At 42.1% G+C, this 20,566-nt stretch overlaps 1 protein-coding gene and 1 long non-coding RNA gene across 2 annotated transcripts in view; one reads left to right on the top strand and one right to left on the bottom strand.

Moving 5' to 3' along the window:
• LOC131881742 (type-2 histone deacetylase 1-like) overlaps positions 1 to 15,685 on the top strand; it is a 37,026-nt gene extending 21,341 nt beyond the window's left edge. The window contains exons 3-7 of the mRNA XM_059228691.1: positions 7,709 to 7,913; positions 12,041 to 12,454; positions 13,048 to 13,164; positions 14,116 to 14,285; positions 14,583 to 15,685. Coding sequence (XP_059084674.1) covers positions 7,709 to 7,913; positions 12,041 to 12,454; positions 13,048 to 13,164; positions 14,116 to 14,285; positions 14,583 to 15,494 — 1,818 coding nt within the window. The 3' untranslated portion in view covers positions 15,495 to 15,685. The remainder of the gene's footprint in view (positions 1 to 7,708; positions 7,914 to 12,040; positions 12,455 to 13,047; positions 13,165 to 14,115; positions 14,286 to 14,582) is intronic.
• LOC131881745 (uncharacterized) lies at positions 7,084 to 9,579 on the bottom strand. Its single transcript, XR_009373392.1, has 2 exons — positions 8,930 to 9,579; positions 7,084 to 7,258 (listed from the first exon to the last, which is right to left on the bottom strand). It is a non-coding gene; the product is annotated as an uncharacterized LOC131881745 (long non-coding RNA).
• Positions 15,686 to 20,566: the final 4,881 nt, after the last annotated feature.

Here is a 20,566-nt window from a genome sequence, read left to right as displayed (position 1 = left end):
CCTCTATGACTTTAAAACCTTTGGCTGGCATCAAAAGTGACTCCATGGACTTGTCAAAATGTCCATCAGAGGTCATCAGGGTGCTCGTTTGGCTGGTCCTTCTACTACATTAAAGGGTACCAATATGTAGGGAAAAGAAACGGCCGGGTTTGGAAGTGGAGGGATTTGCCCTGAGGGCGCATGTCTCAAGGATTTTTGGCTTTTGGCTTCTGAAGGCACGATTTGCTCACCCTGTCCTCCTCCTCCTCCTCCTACAGTATTCTCTAGCCTCTTTAGATGGCTGTGTTGGCCTTATTCGGCGATAAAAATGGGCAATTTTGGCTCTTGCTCTTCCTTCAGCTCAATGTGTGAAGCGGCCTAATTAGGAGATTCCCTAAATGGACTTGGCCGTGCTTTAGGGGGTGGAACCAATCCATGAGCACATTGTCAAGACTCAAGAGCCAACTCGAATTGAGATCGAAATGAAGAGCAAGGTCATGGCCAAGCCCTATCGTAAACAGTGAAACGAGGAATTGAAATGAGGCCCCTAATCAGTCACTTTCGCTTTCCTCCTGCTCCTCCTTCATCCATACGTACTTTATTGTGCGTATATCTCGGCCGAGTCCACCCCCATTCGCCGCAATCATGGTCACTTTCATTACCCAGACCACCAACACTGTTTGCGGCTTTCGTAACGAGGAAGCGGTGGTCAGAGGGTTTTCGAGTTAAAAGCAACCAACGAGTGGTTGTGGTTGTGCGTAATTGAAAGTTCTAACAATGATCCATGATATCCGCACAATGGCTGATGGCTGTCCTTACGATCGAGTCAACAACCCTTTTCCTTCGTCTTCTTCTTCTTCCAAGAGGTCCGCGAATAACTCGCCAAGCAAGGTCTGACTGCTTCATAAGTATCTACCTTAATCACGCACGAGAAATGCTGGGGCTATTTTCCTATTTATTTATTTTCATGGCCACATCTCTATGAATGAAATGACCATGTTTATCATCGCAACGGTTCTGACCTCAGCCTCCAAGGAGAAGGGAAACCTAAAGGCATCATCATCATCATCATCATAGTATCTCCATCCATTGTGTGACGAAGTGTACACACTCACATACACACACACATACTCATCTACTCACGTGATAGGATCGTTCAAGTTTGTCCATGACCGGGCTTGAGAGCCTCTCGGAGCACGATTGACGAATTAAAATATCGCACAGAGCACGTGCGAATGCTCCTACCGAGCGACCCCAACCACACTAGAGTACCGATTATTTGTATTCAATTGAGATCAAAAGTGCTTCGCTCCTCGCTCAAATCATCTCCTTATGAAAACGAAGAAGACATCAAAAGCATATCGTCGGCCATTGCTCGCTTACTTGCAGTCCATGTAGTACATTGTACATGCAAATTGCCAACGTCCATTCATTCCTCTGTCGATATGCTCATCATAATGATCCGGTGCAGGTTGGATAAGTAGTTCAGGTCGTCGTGAAATATGGACCTAGACGTGCTTGCCTTCTACGTATGGGCTGTCTTGAGTAGACGGACAATTGATGTGCAAGGTGTAAATTTAGAATAACCGGGTTCAAGGCTACTACCTCTTCCTTCTGAACCAGAGTTGAGCTGAGGAATCCAATTAGGCCTCCGATGAGCTGATTCTCATTTTAGATACACACACGCCTTCTCTTGTCACGAGGTCAGATTTGCCCATGAATCCTTTCTTGGAAACATTGATTGTAAGGCTGCTCTCACTCAGTCGGCTATTGATGGCTAGATTTATTGAAAACAATTCCCCCGCTACGCTCACCAATCCAAGCGAGTGTGAAGATAATCAGCGGGGGGAATGGATGTCCTCGCCCAGTCCGCCAAATATCCGAGCCACCATCGTCATCACGGACTCGAGAGACGCCAATTCATTTCAAAACATATTAACACTCCCGACATTATTGTTTCGAAGGCGCTCTTTATGGCTATGGCCTTGTCAGAAATGTGATGATACCTCGGCGGCCTCCCTGAATCCCCAAAGCGGATCTTTGCCAATGAAATCTCATCCTTTGGATTCATCTCTGATCGATGATGAATTTTTTTTCTCCTCGCTACACATAGAGAGAGAGGGAGACACACACACACACCATCTCTTACAACCTAACACTCGGGCGATTGATTGACAATTTAATGAGGTTTTGGTGGGAAACCTCTGGCTTCAAATTCTGCAATAATCGGGGATTAAATATGTGCTATTTTGGTCGATCCTCTTGACCTCGTCCTTGCCGAGTCTGGTTTGTAGACCCGGAGAATCAAAACCGGCTCTGAGCACCATTTACACGAAACAACTCCAATCAAAATAGAGGAACGCAAGCATTGTATTATCATGATCTTTGGCCAGGGTGGCCCTCGACCAATGAGTCATTCTGAATGGAGTGAGGAGATAGACACCGAAGCACTTAACCTAATTAACACTTGTCCTCCTTCGCCCAAAGAAGAAGTCTCTTACAAGAGCTCTTTAGTCTTGAGCTCCCAACTTTACGAGAAGGTGCGACAACACCTACCTTCAAACGAGGGACCCTGAAGAATGGGCCGACCAGAAACTTCCAACCCTGGGCATAGCGTACTCCTATACCCCATTGACATATTGCCATTCTTTTCGGAAAGTGTATTTTGAGAGAATTTGAGGATCTGTGACATTGATTAATAGGAGCATCTGTTGATCCTCATTCCAATGTTTCTTCAATGCGCATTCTTTCCTGTCTAAGATCAACTCTGTCCAAACTTTGAGGCTAATTCGAGAAGGACAACCGACCGACCGACAGACCAAACGACCGGCCCATTATCGTTCGTCTAAAGGAGTCCCGCAAGGCAACCGACTCGGTCCCATGGTTCTCTGTCCAATCTTCTGAATTGGTGGTTGCCTCCTTTGCTGTTCAAGGCGTTCTATGTGGTCAATCAATTTTCGAGGCCTGTTATCATCGTCGTTTTTTTTTTCTTCGATCCAAGTCGCCGAGATGACAACCAAGTAACTCTAGGTGGAGTTCGAAGGTACCAGTCACCCAGCCAATCTCGATTCAAACCCAAGTGCGTTAAATTTGACCCCCCTAATGTGGTGTTATCAATGGGAAGAAAAAGGGAGTCATTGCATGGATGCAAGGTTGACCCTCGTGATCCAACTCACAAAGCCCTCGCATTGGATCGTTCTGCTTTAAAATGTCAAACACGATTCGTGTATTTCAAGAAACACTTTTTTTTTCTCTGGCTTGACCAAAGATTTTTATCCTTGAAAAAAAGAGCTCGAGATGAGATTGAGTTATCTGATAAGGACACAAATCAGTAGGACAAAGAAGAAACCAACAACCAACCTTGCCAACACACCCGAGGCTCATTTTTGCATTACCCAAACCGGAAAGCGGAACCCCACAGATGGAGAATGGGAAGTGGCATTCCAGTAGCAGTTCTCGTCCAAGGATAAACGTGTGTAGTTCATATTTGTGGTCAATCATCATGCTTTTTTCACACTGGACTAGTCAACACGGAAACGATGGACCATTAATTTAGACAAACATATGGATGATGCCTTTTTCTAATGTGGCTTGGTTTTCTTTTATTTTCAAGTATGAATGCAGGGAAAAAGAATCCTTTGTTTGAGGGATGCTGTTACAAAAACGGGCTTTTGGATATGCCTTGGAATGGGTACCAAAAGCAATGGGCATTCTAACCAACATCGTTGAGCTTCAATATACAGTGTGTGTCCAAGCACAACTTGATACATGGCGATGTAATCTGTTCGTCAATTGCAGTCGGTTCGATTGTAAAATACCAAAATTAGCATTTTCATCTACAAGAACCTTCAGATCTTTTCATGCAATCAATACCAAGTTGAAAGGACGGAAACTTACTCAAAGTCCATTGAAGACATAGATCCGAACAAGCACACGAAAACAGTATCTGAAGACAGAATACCGAGCTTGATAGCCCAGATTAATCAATTCGTCTTTCTCTCGCATAAACTGTATCCCAATCCAAAAGGATGGCCGTTTGTTTTATTTTCATTTTGATCTTGAAGCCAAATTAGAGAGCCCGTGGGCAATTCCCACTTCAAGCTTCTTCTGCTCTACCCTTCGACCAAACCAAACTGGTCCACAGATTTATTCATTTTTGAGTGTGGTTCGTCCCAGGCATTTTGACCATCGCAAATCACTCTCCGAGTGTATCAACATGCATTGCATAGGACGGTCACTAAAGAGTGCCTCTGGCGACAAATGCATGCACCAAACACGAAAACATACATTGGCCAGGCTCGATTCCAATGCCAAGGAACTTCACAAGCTGTTGGTATTACTATCATTATTATTCTTATTATCACTATGATGATGATGATGATCACCACTATTGAGAGAAGGGATAGTGGAGCTCAGTCTTGGCAAGGCATTTGTTCTCCTAGTAAACAAATTTTGCTAGATACCCAAGGCAAGTAGTTTTTCTTGTTCTAATCGGGAAAGAAGCCGTATGCATTCAACATAATCTTGAAGAATGAAGATGATAATGAGCGCTTTTCCGTGCCCTGGTCTAAATAAGCTCATTTCTAGCAACTCCGGACATGAAGTGCTACCTATTCGGTACCTGGTAGGCTTGAAGATTGGGCCTCGATAAATACCAGTCACGACTGTTTTTTGTTAAAGTTACCGTACTCAAGCTCTTATTACTGGATCTGCAACCTATCGGTCGTTGGATCTCTTGAGAAGATCCAAGAAACACTACTTCACAAACGCCATTTCTAAGTGAGCAGAAATTTCGAGAGGAATTTCTAAAACTTGGCGAGAGCCCTTACAAAAGACCAACTAAGCAGCAGGAGGATCATCTTTTTGAGCCCTCTCCTACAAGTTCTTCCCTGACAACACACCAACGTCAATGAAACGGAACTCAAGAATAGAAGTGTCAGCATCATCTTCAGGGAAGTCCCGATTATTTGTAAGGAAAATGAAGGGCACAAAACAAAAACAAAATGAAACGTTGGCTCATTTCAAGTAAGATTAATGACGGTGTTTGTGACAAAGTTATCTTTCCTGAAACTCGTTCTATCCTGGGCAACTCCATGACAAAATGGGCCTTACCTTTCGACAGTAGACACCCACACCAGTTGCTCATTAGTGATATCTTTGCCATTTTCTCTGGTCCTAACGTAGAGCTGGCTTCTTGTTGTGTGTTTGCCAATCTTTCTTGTTCTTTAGCATTGTTGCCCTTTGGGCGGCAAAACCACAGGAAATGGGCAGATCCAGACGGATGGATGCTCAAAATTTGCGTCCTTCCTCTTTATTTCATTGATGTTCTTGTAAATCCCTTCGAACAACATCGGCAGCCGATAAAGTCATTTCCCTTTGTCCAAGGCCGTTCGTCTTGGGACGGGCAGCCCAAAGGCAATCGTATCATCAAAATGTTAAAGTGCAAAGGGACTTTAAAAAATGCCATTTAAAATTTTTTTTTATGCTCGCCAATTCCACGTGGTCCTTCGTATAGAGATGGTGACGATGAGTCTGGAGAGGACGACGACCTATTAACTGTCTGATCAGATCTTTCTTTGCGGCTAAGAGTGTCTCTTGGCAGCCACAAAGAAGTGGTCGCTTACATTTCTTCAACGCCCACGCCCTCCAAAAAATGAGTTTCAATCAAACAGACGACACGCAGATTCTAACGAACCAAAACCAAAAAAAGAGCCCTTTTAAACGATAGAAGCGAGACTCTTGCTATTTCTTCCACACACCTCGAAATTGTTGGCATATCTCAGTCAAAGAGATCTCAAGAGTTGGTCTTGACCCTTAAACACACACAAACGACAACAAAATACTTCAAATCCACCAAAAACAGAGGGATGGTGTGCCTGGGAGACTTGATTTTGTGGCACGTCTCTCATGCCTTGAAACAGCAGGGGTCAAGTTAGAGTAGCGTGCTGTTTGTTGTGCTTGTGACGTCACGATTCCAGGGACGTGATTCACATTCAAATGCGTCTTTTCGTCCGTCTCACTCCCGCGTGACAATCTTGAATGAAGATATTTTTGACAATCCGTCTGCCAATTCTCTCATTACATCTCGTGCTCATGATCCACACGTTCAGTTGTACCTGAGACTTGATTGTTAGTCAATGGAAGAGGTTCGAGTTAGTCGAATGACTGACTGGCCTCGTCAAGTGCGTCTTCCCCTCAATCCAAAATATGTGGTCTGACAACATTCAGAGTTTCTTACCTCCGTCATTGGGGCGACATAATGGATTGGACATTGTTTCCTAGTCGATGACGTTGGATTGCGTTTGTTCTCGGCAACCTTGATGCTTGTCCCAATCTCAATATCCTTCAAATCTAGTGATTACAAGGGGAAGAGGGGAGGTGGTATTGGGTACGCGGCTACGCGCCATATTGTGTACATACCCCTAAATACATTTATCCCTGTGTTGTACTTGAATGTTTTGCAACACGAGGAATGTCGTGTTTATGGACAGCTAATAGAGCGATAGATCGTATTCTTAATGAGTGCCAATGGCCCTTGAAGGGGCTCCAAAGACAAATATTAATGAGTCTCAAGGTTGGTAAACACCAGGGAAAAGGTCCAAGACACACAGACGCACAATATTGACCCTGGACACACCTCCAAGTCATGAGAAGGTATTCTTGAGGGAATAAAACACATTTCGCATATAAGACCCTCAATCTATCGGGGTGTGTGTTTTTTGTCTTCTTTTCAATGATGATGACATTTCCGTACACATTTAAGGCATTACCATGCAGGTTTTGTGTAAATAGGTTCTCCTTTGAACTGCCAAACAAAACCCCTCATGCGTGATGGCCCCAATCCTCGAGTTAAAGCGAAATGTGGGACACGTACTCGAACTCACATACGACATGCACCTTCTACTGCACTACTTGCTGTACTTACTAAACTACATTGTACACCTTCGTTCCATCGCTTGTTCGAACAACCCTTAATGAAGCAAATTGAGACACTGCCTACTACTATATCCAACTCCCAAAAGCCTATGATCGATTTGCAACCCAGACGAGAACATCTTAAGCCATCTGGACCACGCCTGTATTCAAAACAGGAGTTGCTTAATGTCATTTTGAAACAAAATATTGAGGTGTTGTATTGCACAAGTCATCCTGTCATAAAAAACATTGTACGTCTTATGTGTATTGGCAGTCTCCCCGGGCGTTTGTGAGTCCTCTGGATGCTTTTTTGGTCTCAGAGCATAAAAGTGCAGACAAGTCAAACTAGTAGCCAGTCCAGGTTCTGCAATGAAATATTGGGTAAAACGTGAAGAACGGGCTCTAAAACTATAGTGAATTGTTCATTGGGATGAAGGGAAGTGGTCGCTTTGTTGTGGAACTAACCAGAAAGACGACTGTGGCCAAAGACTCGCACAGCAGAATAACTAAGCTCATGCGCACACTCGTGCAAAGTACAAAAAAAGTAGACCAGTTTGAAGTCTGTCACATCATACTGAGAGTACTTCTAGTTTGGCTGACATGAACTCAGTCCTGTCTGATCTTGATTGCTCGTTGGGAAATGGACACCTCTCCCTGTCCAGGAAATGAAGACGTCCGTCCTCATTGGTCCTCATCTTAATGACATGATAAAGAACCGATGAATGAAGATTTTGATCGCTCATTTTGATCCAGATGGGCGTCCATATATTCATTCCCCATTTGATTCATCATCCCTTTCCTGCTTGTCTTCCAGGTGGAGAACCTTCAAAAGAGCCTGAAGGACATCAGCCATTCCTCACCCAATTCGATCAAGTCTCGTCTGGCGCAGGTTCGTGAACTCGAACAAGAAGTCCATGCCGTGGATAATGAACTCACTTCCATCGTGAAGGAGCGTGAAGAAAATAATCGAAGACTCAACACCAAGAAAGTACACCATATCAGCACTCTACAGGAGCTCGGTAAGTCTGGATCGATTTCAGGCCATCAATATCATCATCGGTTTGTCGAGAGAAAAACAAGGTATCAGTATGCATTGCTAACTGGTATTTGAAGCCAAGGGTTTTATGTGTGATCCGTTAGTTGCAAATGGAGTTGTGCTTCCATTCACGGTTCCACGCCTGGTCCAATGACATTTTAGGGTGAAATGGCAGGTCCTTTGAAGTAGATTCAGAGTCACATTCTGAATATTCATGGCTGATTATGATTCTCAGCCCTACCTCTTGTCAGTCTGATTCAAAAAGGGCTTCAACAAGAAAAGGTCAACTTTGATTTGTATGAAAATGCATCATCCTACTTGGAAGTCATATCTGTCGGGATGTATCAGTTAAAAGCCATGTTTCTCTCCTTATCAACTCAAAACACCCGATCCCTTTTCCAATTGGAGAATGTCAATCCAATAACGGGTTGAGCCTCCCGAATTCTTTTTGTCCCAAAATGTTACTTGGCAATGCGTGACACTGGATATTACTGCCCAGTGTCCATAATAATGGCCATGCACTCCCTATTTCTACCGCCAAACCACCACCATTATAATGATACCGGTATGACCAGATTCGAAAAAAAGAACAAAGACGATTTTGTGTGTGTAAGTGTTGTTGTTCGTGGTCAGGTTCAGTCTTGAAAAAAAAAGGTGTCAGGGTACGGACTAAAAGGACATCCTGCCACACTCAAAACCACTCTTAAATGCCACCGATAGCCATTTGCATTTGTTCCCACAGCTCAAATATTGTCGATGGTTTGAGCACATCACAAAGACCCACTTTTAGTCGGGCGCTCATACAAACCAGTTGGGCTCAAATTCCTCAGTCACTAAAGTGAAGTTGTTGCCTTCAAAGATCTTGAGACAGCCACCATTAAGTCCAGGGCAACTATTGGCTTGGGTCGATTGGGTCGATTCCAATACGGTAATGGAGATCATCCAGAACAATATGTCAACCCTCGTCGCCACCTCATGTACGTACGGGTATGAGCTTACCATGCTTTGAAATGGAAGTCGGAATTTTCAACATGCCAGGAGCCATGTTCGTTGTCTTTGGCTCTTGCGTATTTTTTTTTTGCATAAAACCGTCTGATTTGGCATAGTTCTGGCTCTTCTATTTTCGGATTACTTGCCTCTGAATATTTATGCCTGGAAGGTGGAAGCAAGTCCTCACCAAATCTGGCATCATGAAGGGTTCCTTCCTTTTCTCGTGGATGCCAAAGCTTCAGACTCAAACGTGAGAAGGGAACAAGTGTGCCCGGAGGTGGCAGTCATAGTGTGTCGAAGAACTCGATATATATGCCATATTAGCGATCAACGGCAAGATATGAAACCCGCTTCTTTTTTATGAGCCAAAGAACGCGCGGTCGATCGACAGTTTGGCGTTTTAATCACAGCTCTTAATCGGCTCATATTTCAACGACACACGCATACACACACACACACATCCTGGGATGAGCGTGACAGAGGAAAATAATCACACCCGTAGGTAGTTGATGTTGTTGTAGTTGTTGTTGGTGGTGGTTGACCGATTTGGATGCAACGTCAATTAGCATGTCTCCTATCGTACCTTTTGTTTATGCCTACATTGAGTGTGATTTGTGGGGCACTTGGAGTTTCTTGGACGGTTGATGGAGTGTATCTCGCACCAGCTGATGCCATCCGCCACGTTTAGTTTTACGCCCAGGGGTGCCATAATTACCGTTATACTTCTGCCATCATCGCAGAGAAAACTGACTGAAACGGGCCCTGCTTCTGGGTATGAATACCAATGAGCTCGCGTCGATTGGCAATCAATTGATGTTGGCTGACCGGATCTCTGAGCTGAATCTCAAGTTGGATATCGTTTATCGAAGGGCGGATCCAACTGCGAAGTCATCTTTTGTGTATCATGCTTGGAGGGAGCTCAATGAGTTTGCAGACAAAGCTGAGGACCAATTAATTCCGATTGGATGTAGCCAAATCGAAAGATTGTTTGATCTCCTACACTATTTCCGAATCCGTGTTAGAGGGATAATCATTATTCCTTACTTTTTTACCGGTTATTGATCGTGGATTAGGGATTAGACGCTAGGGATCAATATTCGTAAGTCTGATTGTTAGAAGAAGAAAAAAACCGACACATTTTGTTTCAAGTGGAACTTAATGGAACCCCGATCACTTTAGAATGTAAAATTGCATCACATACCTTAATGACCTCCTCACTTAAATCTGCTGTTTTCGTAGCACTGATTGAAATATGGTTTCTCCTCAATTGTCGAAATGTATTTTTGGTGGTTCTTTTTTGATTGAACAATGTCCTTTTTTGGTAATCATTTGCGGATTTATGGACCTTTACTGGAAATATTATTGTCCTATCTTAAAATTAGAGCGTATCTGGAATCACAGAATTCATTTATGTTAAAATATTTTTTAGAGATCCCTCAGAACTCTCATGTTGCTCATTTGTATACGAGGCCCAACACTTCCGGAGCACATTTGACCTAAGGGTCTTTCTAATAATCAAACTGACCACATGTTTAAGAAGGGCAAATATATAGCGTCTAGGGTAAGGAATTTGTCGATTAACTCTTCGACCTCTGTTAAACACGGGTCCCATTCGAGAACTACAGGTTCAGAGTGAATGTTGTCTCACTTAACGAACGTGAGTTCGCATCCAGAATGGAGAAAACTTGTTATAATTGGGGTCCCCAGCTTAAAAAAAGTCCTCAAGTCTGGGCAAGTTCAAATTTGTCGGAATTGGCTTTTAATTGCTGTGTCATGCTTTGCTCACGAGCCTATTTCCAGTTTCATGCAGTCAATGGTAAGCTAATGGCTCTTGGCAGGCCATGTTCATCTGGCATTCTTGGCAACAATCCTTGGTCAAATGACGACATCATTTGCCTTTTTTGATGGATGAAGACAAAACTGAAACGGAACCCCTCCCGAGACTCGTTGAACGAACGTAGAAATGTCAATAGCGTACTTTTCTAGCATGTTGGGTTCAATGCTCAGGAACGGATTTGGCGGAATAGTTTTGCATAAAATCCTCATGGCTGCTCTGATTTGAGGAGCAATTGCCATTGGCTTATGCAATCTAACTGTCAGAGCCTTCATCAACTAATATCTTTCTTGTCTCCAAATTCAATTGTCAATTTGACAGGAAGACATTTGGCCTCTAGTCATCTGAATCTGTCTGTTGGAAGGGGATCGTTTGACAGAGGAAGCAGCAACTGGCTCAATGCAGTAGAGTAGACACAAGTCCCAACCAACGACCAACCAACCCTACTTTACTCTTCCTACTCTTCTAATCTGGCCAAGATAAGATATTGTAGAGTTCTCTGTACAAGAGAACAAGAAGTCTGAGAAAGATTTTTCTCTCATCAGGAAGCTATTCACTACTCACTTGTTCTGGTTTCAAGATAGCCTTGATCAGAAACATCTGCTGTGTTCCAATATTTATGAGTGTTAAATACCAACTCCACGTGAGCTGACGAAAGTAAGAAGGATGGCCAAGTGAAGGATTCTGGATGAAATCCAGTTAGGGTGTCGGCTCTCTTCCCTATACAGCTCTCTAAGAAAGAGTGAAAGAGACACAAGGCAAACAATTTAGATGGGCCCAGATGTTGTTGCACTTATCCAGTCCAGGCGAAAAAAGTGCCCCACCTTTTAAGGAGTGGGTACATCAAAGGGGCCCCTGAAGGGATCTCCGCTCCTTAAACAACTGAAGAGCAATCCGCCTCCGATCGTTAAAGCTCAGAAGACGACTGATTCGGAAAATTTGCAAACCTAAGTCAAAGCAGATTGGACAACTTGATGGAGTAATGTTGACGGCCTTTTTTGCGGGTGTTGTCAAACTGGCTTTACCACAACTAAATTGAACAGTTTTGGATTCATCATAAATCAAACTACAAATCTACAAGTGCCTGGCAAGAACACGCTTATGAACACAATCGTGACAATGTTTCAAGGAGGCCTCAGGTTCTGGTTTCATCTTATTTCAAACATTTTTAGAGAGAAATCACTCACATCTAAAACGACTATCTGGTAGAACCGAAACATGCACCAATCTTTCATAGATCACATGCCAATCAAATCAATCCAATCTCATTCTCTATTTTCTTTCAGGGCTCTTGGGAAATGACACGGGGGCGTCTTCTGATGGAAATTCAGTCAAATGGCGCAGTGAGATGGATCTGCAGGGTTCTCCAGAGAGTTTCACATCATTGGGCGGCGGGAGTAACAGGGCGTCACCCTTGCGGAAAGTCTCGCCTCCATTTCCGTTTGCTGCCGCCAAATTTCTGGCCGAGAGTCGAATCCGATCCGGAAGTGATCCCGCCTTGACTCTCAAGAAGGCCACGAACGGCAGCCTGAAAAAGAGCAACAACAATAAAAACAATACCACCACCACCACCAACACCAACACCAACACTAGCACCAGTGGAAGCAATCAGGATGAAAATAAGAAACCATTTTCCAGCATGATTCGCAAGTCTGTCCAAGCTCAGGTCAAATCTTCGCCTGACTCGTCACCACGGGCAGGTAGGTGCAAAAAATGGCAACGCTTAAACTTGTAGCAAGGGTGACTATAAAACGTATGGTATTTTTTATGGTTTTGCAATTTTGGCAAATTTACAGAGAGACATGGAATTTGTGGGCCCTCTTAAGGGAAAAACGATTGCATGGAGGGGAAGCTTTTTCGCGGAACAAATTAGCCGGGCATTTTTGATAAATATCTTTTTCTCCTTGTAATTGGGGTCTCCTGCGTGCAACAATTACAATATATCGTAATAAGTTTGCCACCGTTAATTTTCATTGACACAGATGTCTTCTCGAGGAGATCTCAAAGACGACCAAAGAATTTAATTAGGGGACTCAAGTGATACACGATCCCTCTAAATCCGCCGATCAAGGAGGGATCCAGTTTCCTCTCATCATATCTTATGCTCTTCTCGCTATCTTTTTGTTAAGCACTAATGGATTGCGAATCACAAACCCAACCAATCAACCACTGGTGATGATTATGATTAAGTTTCCAAAGCCTGCTGTCAGTCGTACATGAACCGATCGACTGAGGATAATTCCGCTTGGCTACTGACAAACCCCGCTGATGTGCATGTTTTTATTCGTTTCAGGTCGTCGCAATCCATTGCGCATGTTAAGCAATGCAATCGATTTCCGAGGCAAACGGCGCAACCAACGACCAAAGTCCGTGGAATGCGGTCGAGATTATATCCATGACCACCCAACAGGTGAATGAGATGATTAGCCAGGAGAAAAGAGACACTCAAATTCAGATTAAGGTCTGATTCCGGGAGGAAGATGGCGAGCCATTTGCCATTTGCCTTTTCCTCTTCTCCTCCTCCTTCTCCTCCATTTGGCCACAACTAATTCCACTGATAACTTCATCAAATAGAATGGGTTTTCTCTTTTCTGCAACACCTTCCTTGCCTTTAAGTGAATAGTATCCTGGACTCTTGTACATAAGAAGAGTAGGTACTCGAAAAGAAATATCTCGAAAAGTACGGACAGTTAGTCCGCTCAATTTCGACGGACATCATTAGCGTTGCGGAACTAGATTGGGGGATGCTTTAAGTATCACCCATGGTTGGTTGGTTGGATTGGATGGTTCAGCTGGCTGGTCTGGTCAGCAAGCCATTGAAAATGAACAAGATCTCTCCTTTTCTTTCTCGGAATGATTTTCTCGATAATGATTAAGATGATGATGAGATGATTTAGAACTTACGAGAAACATCATTCTCTTTTTCTGAGGCATCGAGAAAAAGTGCGGGAGATGGTTTCCCCCCGTATTATTAACGAGGGCTTGAGAGCTCATTACTATCCATCTTAAGTTAGCCTACATTTGGCGAGGAGTCAATTTCGAGGGTTTGGGGGTTTCTACGGAGATGCAATCTCTCTCTCTCTTTATATATATATAAATCATCAAGTTCTGTCCGGCAACGAAGTAATGGACTTGAGCAACGTATTTGCACATCAAGGGTTGAAACACAATTTCTGACCACGTGAACGGATTCTTTTGACCACATAATTTCGTTGAAAGCACAAAATGTACCTTACACAAAGTAGTAATCGGATTATTGCATTAAAGCAATCAGAGAGCTACGAATGAATCAGCCTTGAATAACTTCCCCCATGTGATTTCAGGGCATCAATATGAATTTCGAATTGTTTTCCTTCTTCAGGTTCCAAGCTGACCCACAACCCCAAGGGCATCAACTCAGTGTCTACCTCGGATCTTGTGATTGCCACGCCCACCAGTCCACGGTTGCTTAAAGCTCATGAGTTGGACGATATATTTGGCATGGGTGTGAGCAGACATTCACTCCCCAATCTTGATCCCTTGGATATTCAGGTATACCATTTAAATGTCAAATGTTATCTCCGCCAAAATTACGGCCAGGAGGTCTTTGCCCTTCATCACACTAAGTACCTTATTTAGGCGCTGCTAGCCTAAAGCAAATTAATTAATTCCGCAATTAAAGTGAATTTGACGACGCAGGAGGGCCGGCCCGGGAATTTAGGTCATACAGCAATTACAATTATCCGATGGGTTTAATGAGAGGCATTTCAGAGACTCGAATTAGTAGCTCCATTCTTGGGAATTGCCGTTATTGTTCGACATGTATCACAATTATTCCCCTCTTTCCAGGAGGCCATGACACGTGTCCACGGGGAGCAGTCAATCAAAGGTCAATCGAGCGTATCGGGTTATGCCACGAACCCTCGACCTTACAAAATCAAGCAAAACCCGCACAATCTGCCCCCGTTGGAGAACCGAAATTCGGCTCCGGAGATCGTGGTAACGGCCCATGTCAACGGGAATGCCGGTCGGCGAGGTCAAGGTGGTCTTGAGGAGCGGATCAATCGGGCCAAAGCCAGAGTTCAGAGTGGTTTCAATCACTTTGGCAGTGGGCCCAATTTGGGCTCTACGGCCTGTCCCATCCCGCTCCACGGGCCCAAGCCCAAACTGAGTTCCCGGTTTCAATCCGCCCAGAAGTTGAATTCAAAATTCCTTAACAACTTCTCGAACAGCGTCAAGCGGAGCCGGACTTTTAATATCAGCGACGTGCAAGAGGAACTGGCCACCCTAGGTTTAAGCAAGACACTCCCCCGCAAACACAAGACCCGGAAGACGTCCAACAAATCCGGAAGACATTCGGTGGAGAGCTCCCCGGAAAATGGGGCGGCCTACAGTTATGGCAGTTCCACCATGAGCTTCGATTCCAGTTCCACGGCCAGTTCGCGCAAAAGCTCGAATTCTAGTACAAACAACGAAGAGGCCAGTTCGTCTCGGAATTTTGACTCCTACTCCTCAGCCTCATCGTCGACAACGAATCAAAACCTCCGAACCGAGGTCAGCGAGCAAGCCTTGGCGGAAATTGCTGCGTGGGAGATGTTTGCACAGAATTACTTCTCGAAATTGGAGGAATCCAATCCGAATACGCCCAATGACGTCAGTTTAACCATTCGCAGAGTAGAGTCTGGGCAAGATCGGGAGATTTCGGGCACGAAACCTCCCCGAAAGCTCTCCACCGTTGAAATCAAAGACCTGGAAATTTAGCTTCGGTTTTCTTGAACTGTCATGGAGGGTTACCGGGCCTCGGCCAGGGCCTACTAGGTGTCTGCCGCCCTGCCCACTGCCCATTTCCCACTAGCGACTTGATGATTCATGTTTCGCCAAAGTTGACGTGGCTTCAAATTTCAAGTAAATTATAAATGTGCGCTAAAGAATAAATATTGTTGTTCATTTTGTTTGCCTTGTTTTTCCTTGCAGACAGAGTTCGTGGATCGGTTGTAGGAGAATGACTACCGAACCAAGTAAAGGTTTTATTATTATTATTTCTCTAAAGAGGAGTCAAAATGAATAAAAAAGAAGGAGATTTTGGGCCGAAAAGAGGAGTGGGTTCAGTTGGAACCTTCTGCAAAGCACAGAAAAGCTTATTCATATTTTTCAAAATGAAAAAACGTAAATTACAAAACAACAAGTTTTGCAACTCATTCTTCCAACGGTTTGTTAGAAAGTAAGCTAATGTTATACACTTTTCACAAAAGTATATGTTTTTGCTCAATAATTTCTTCGAAGAGAGTTTTATGCCATCGTGGGATAAAAGATAATCAATAAGTTTCGTGTTTCGTACTGATTTAAACATTGAAACTAAGCCACTCTAAAAAAATGTCTTATGATGGATTCAACTAATCATTTATATTTTTTTACACTTCTTATTTTTTCCTCCATCTTATAAACCGCCCTTTATAGGGATGAAAGTAAATCAAGCATGAACTTTACACTGACCAAAACATGACATTGATTTTATTTCCTCTTAACTACACAATCCATCGAAAGTAGGGTTTTATTGAAATACTTTTTTCAAAATATCAGAGACTATAAGATGATGCAAAAATGGAGAGGAAAACGTTGCTTATTATCATCTCCCCTATTAGGTAATAGATGAATAAAAGAATATTTTTTTTAATTAGATAGGGTCCATTATAGTTCTCTTTTGAATTGATAATACATTCTGACAATGCCAATTATTTCATCACCTATCAGCTCGTCAACAAGCAACCCTGAAACAGTTCAAAAATGCTCTGAGTAATCCAACCTCTTTATCAAAATCGACTCAATGTAAAAAGAATTTGGTGCAGTTGGAGTGGAACCATACAAATATTTTTAAGATTTGGCATTTTTATCATGGTTGCAACACAGGCGAAGAAAAACAATTAGCTTAGATGAAAAATAACCTATTCTTGAATCAGGAAATAGATGTTCAAGACTCAGCTCTCCAAAAAATATCCGCTCTTCATTTGTTATTCCTTTTACACGAAGTTGACGCCAAGGATGTTTTCATTCAATTTTTTTACCGTCATACCTGGCTGTCTTGGTTTTACTTTTATTTTCCGTGTTATCCTCCTTTTCTAACGGAGATGAGGATGTCTCATAAATTGGTGAAAGGAAAGCAATGAATCGAACGAGGCATAATTGAAAGCTCATATTTTTTTTAAAAAAGAGGGTTTACAGAGGAGATTTCTGAATTTTTAAAGTAAAAATGGAGCCCTTTCTTCAAGAAAAGGGGAGTTTTAATGCATTGTTTTTTTCTCGAGAATTTCACCACTTCTGCAATTTATTACTTAGGAGCATTGTCTCCATCTTTCACAAATCTAGCTGATCTTGAATTTATTTTTTAAATTCATTTGTGGCTTATCAAACATTTACCCATTACACTCAAACCTAACTATGACTCAAAGCTGCACCTGATTTGTTCATTAGTCGTGTCTGGCAATAAAAACCAGTTGAAAACATGTGTGCAGTGTAAAGTTGCTAGTTTCTTTTGAGATTAAGTAAAACATTTCTTTTTGCAATGGCAGAGGTGAAAAAAATGAAAAATTGTGTCAAAGACTGACCTCAACAATTCAAGAATTTGCTTGAATTCGCCCAATTGTATGTATTTTTGATAGACTTGCAACCTTTGTAAAAGTCTAACTTTATAGGTGGCGTAAGTGGTAATCCACAGACCATATAATGTCATTTTCTGATCTCTTGGTATATAATATTGAGATCATCAAGCTAGAGGGCTAGCCCTCTACATCAAGCGCATCCATCAACGCCCAAGTCTCTTAGAAATGTAAAGTTAATGAAGTTTTGGAATGATGTCCCATGAGTATTAAATATACGAGACATATAGCAATGTGAAAGAAGGGTCAGCTTCTTAAAAACGTGCTTGAAGCCCCAAACTTGCATCACTGACACTGGTACCAGCAAACAAACGAACCTCCCAGAGCTTGCCTAAACGTCCCCATATTTTGAACGATGAAAGTCAAGGTTGAAAATTGTGGTTGCTCTTTACTACTCTGAGGAGTGTTCTTGGTTTTAAATTTTGTTGTATTTGCTACTTTATTGTTCAAATATTCTCAATCAAATTCCGTTGGACTGAATACCTAATTCAGTGCAGCAAAGAAACACTCTCTTTGGCTTGAGCATGATGCATCTATGGCGGACGCAAGGTCCGCCATGTGATTGAGTCAAGAGATGGTAGTTGACTGGTTTATTCCTAAGAGTTCCTAGCTATATATAAGTATCACAGATAGCATGATGTGAGCGAGCACATGCTCGCCACACATCAAAGTTCCCAAGACTCCACATTTCCATGACTTAAGCCATCAAACAAGTAAGCTTTACTGACTTGACCATGGCTAATACTGTTTTTCCATCATGACGTTTGCGAAATTGTTTCTTCATTACCCCATCCAGGGTGCCAGTCTTGACTCCTGAAAGCATTTTAGTGCAATACATTTTGAACAACTATGCCAAAATTAAATGCCAATGCTCATTTTTGAAAACAGATGACACGAAGTCTTCAAATTTTACGCATTAGGACTGCTTGAAGCCAAAAACACAATTTCTTTAGTGAAATATAGCCTTGATGGGGCAAAAACCATAAGATATTATTGGTCAACTCAAATTTTAGTAAAAGTAATTGTAACGAGTAACTCAATTACATCTTTTTTGAGGATGGTTATGTAACGAATTATTATTTTTGGCGAAAATGAATGTAACTGTAATCCGTTTCATTTATTGAGGAACGATTAATGCCCTGTCAATTTGTGACATAACCCAGATGCATTAGAAATTTTGCAATCTTGGGTTTTGTGCAAATTTTGGCTTTAGCTTATTATGCCATACTTCAAGTACAATGACGTAATTAAGTGGCAAGAGCAAGTGCTGGCACTTCTTGGGCCTCCAAAAACATACAATATCTGTTTTTCAAAGGTCCAGTTCAACAAATCCTGCCGTTTGTAAGGCAAATATCCGCCGGTCTGTATCTTTTCTGAAGTCAAAGGTCCTGGACAAAAGCATATGGCCTCCTGCCTCACTAGATCTCAATTCTTTCAAATTTTTGATGTGGTTCTTGGTAGCGAGGAGCCAACAAAAGGCCCAAAAAGACACAGATGACATTGTAGCCACTATAGAGAGGGCTTGGGACCAGATTCCATAGGAAACCGTTTGTGCAGCCTTTGCCTCTGTCCTTGCTTGTTCAGTTTAAGAAGGTTTTAATTTCTATAGAGCTTCACTTTCCTTTGTTTTGAAGATTTGGCCTGATTCTTGGTCAAAAATTTGACTGATCTGTCCTTACATATCAGATATTGATTGCATGAAAAATTATTTGAACCAGACCAAAATCAAATCAATGTTATATCACAATGTTTTGAGACACATGAGAACGAAAATTCTTAAAGAAAATTGAAAAAAATAGGACTTTCTAATGTAGGAATGACCCACTTGTAACTGGAAATCTAAAGGGTCATGCTGCCTTGGAAAAGTAGGACATTGTCAGATTAGCAGCCTTCTTACTGACCATAAGAACGATGAAGGTGTCCTTGGTAAAACAGTTAATGTTGCTTGAAAATAAACTAGATACAGTTTAAGATAGACTAAAAATGAATGCCTTCCTTGATCAAAGTAGTTTTGTCACAAGATTAGCAACAACAATGCCACAAAATCTTATCCTTATCTGCAGGTTAAATAAGACATTGGTATAAAGCATATTTAAGATGGCAAATCACAATAACTGAAATAAGAAAAACAATTGCCATCATTGAATTGCCCGCAATATATCTTGTAAAATTTCTTTTCTTTTTTTTTCAATCTTATTCAATGCATCAGGGTTGAATAAGATTGAAAAAGTACAGAAGAGTTTTACAATATGTATTGCGGGCATGAACCACTTAACCTATTGGAACATCTTCAATCCTTAGATTGTATGGTATTCAGCGTAGGTATGAAGCTACCTAATCCTTTATGTTTTCAAATGTCTCCATGCTCTTTGCCCTAGCCGGGGAATGGCACTTAACGTTAATGATAGAAGAGACATCACGTGTGAAATCCAATTTGATTTCAACCCATCAGATAAAACGTTGGTGAAGGTCTCAAAATCATCGTTTATACTAAACTGAACACCAACCTTCTACAATCTGCTATCGTGCTCTCTTTGACTTTTCTATTACCAGAATATCCATTGTTGAGTTTTAAGCAACATTTAGATCGTGTTTTATCAACAATCCCAGACCCCAGACCAGCCTTTCTTTCAAGTGTGCCCTAAAGCGACAAATTCGAATGCAAATAGTGACCAAATATTTCATCAATTATGACTCCAGTAGGTCAGTATCGCTTCTCACGCCGCTCATATAAATTAGTGTGTGGTCAAGATTCTGGTAGTTTTGTAAAGGTCTTAGATCAAATCTACTCTTGGGATGCTAAGAGTAACATGGTACTCAATGGAATGATATTCCACTCAATGACCTTGGGGTCGACGCCATGAAGCACTCCTCTTGTCCCTTGTCAATAATGAAGGTGAAAATATTGAGAGTGACTTGTCAATGGAGGATTGAAGTCTTCCAAGATAATGGAAAGTTCAATGAGCATATCCAGTAAAAAGTTGGCAATGCTTTTCAAACATAAGGTTGGATGTGTTGCACATGAAAGTTCAGAGATAGTATCATGATACTAACATGGATATTTTTAAATGAAGTGTAAGCCAAAACTATGTCATTCATAAATCAGGCCATGGTAGTGCTTAAAAAGGCCAATAAAACTAGTCCCAGTTGCCTGAAAATACTGTAACGCCCATGACAACT

The sequence above is a fragment of the Tigriopus californicus genome, chromosome 6 (genome assembly GCF_007210705.1).
Source record: "Tigriopus californicus strain San Diego chromosome 6, Tcal_SD_v2.1, whole genome shotgun sequence".
Taxonomy (NCBI): Eukaryota; Metazoa; Arthropoda; class Copepoda; order Harpacticoida; family Harpacticidae; genus Tigriopus; species Tigriopus californicus.
This window is presented reverse-complemented; position numbering and strand designations above follow the sequence as displayed.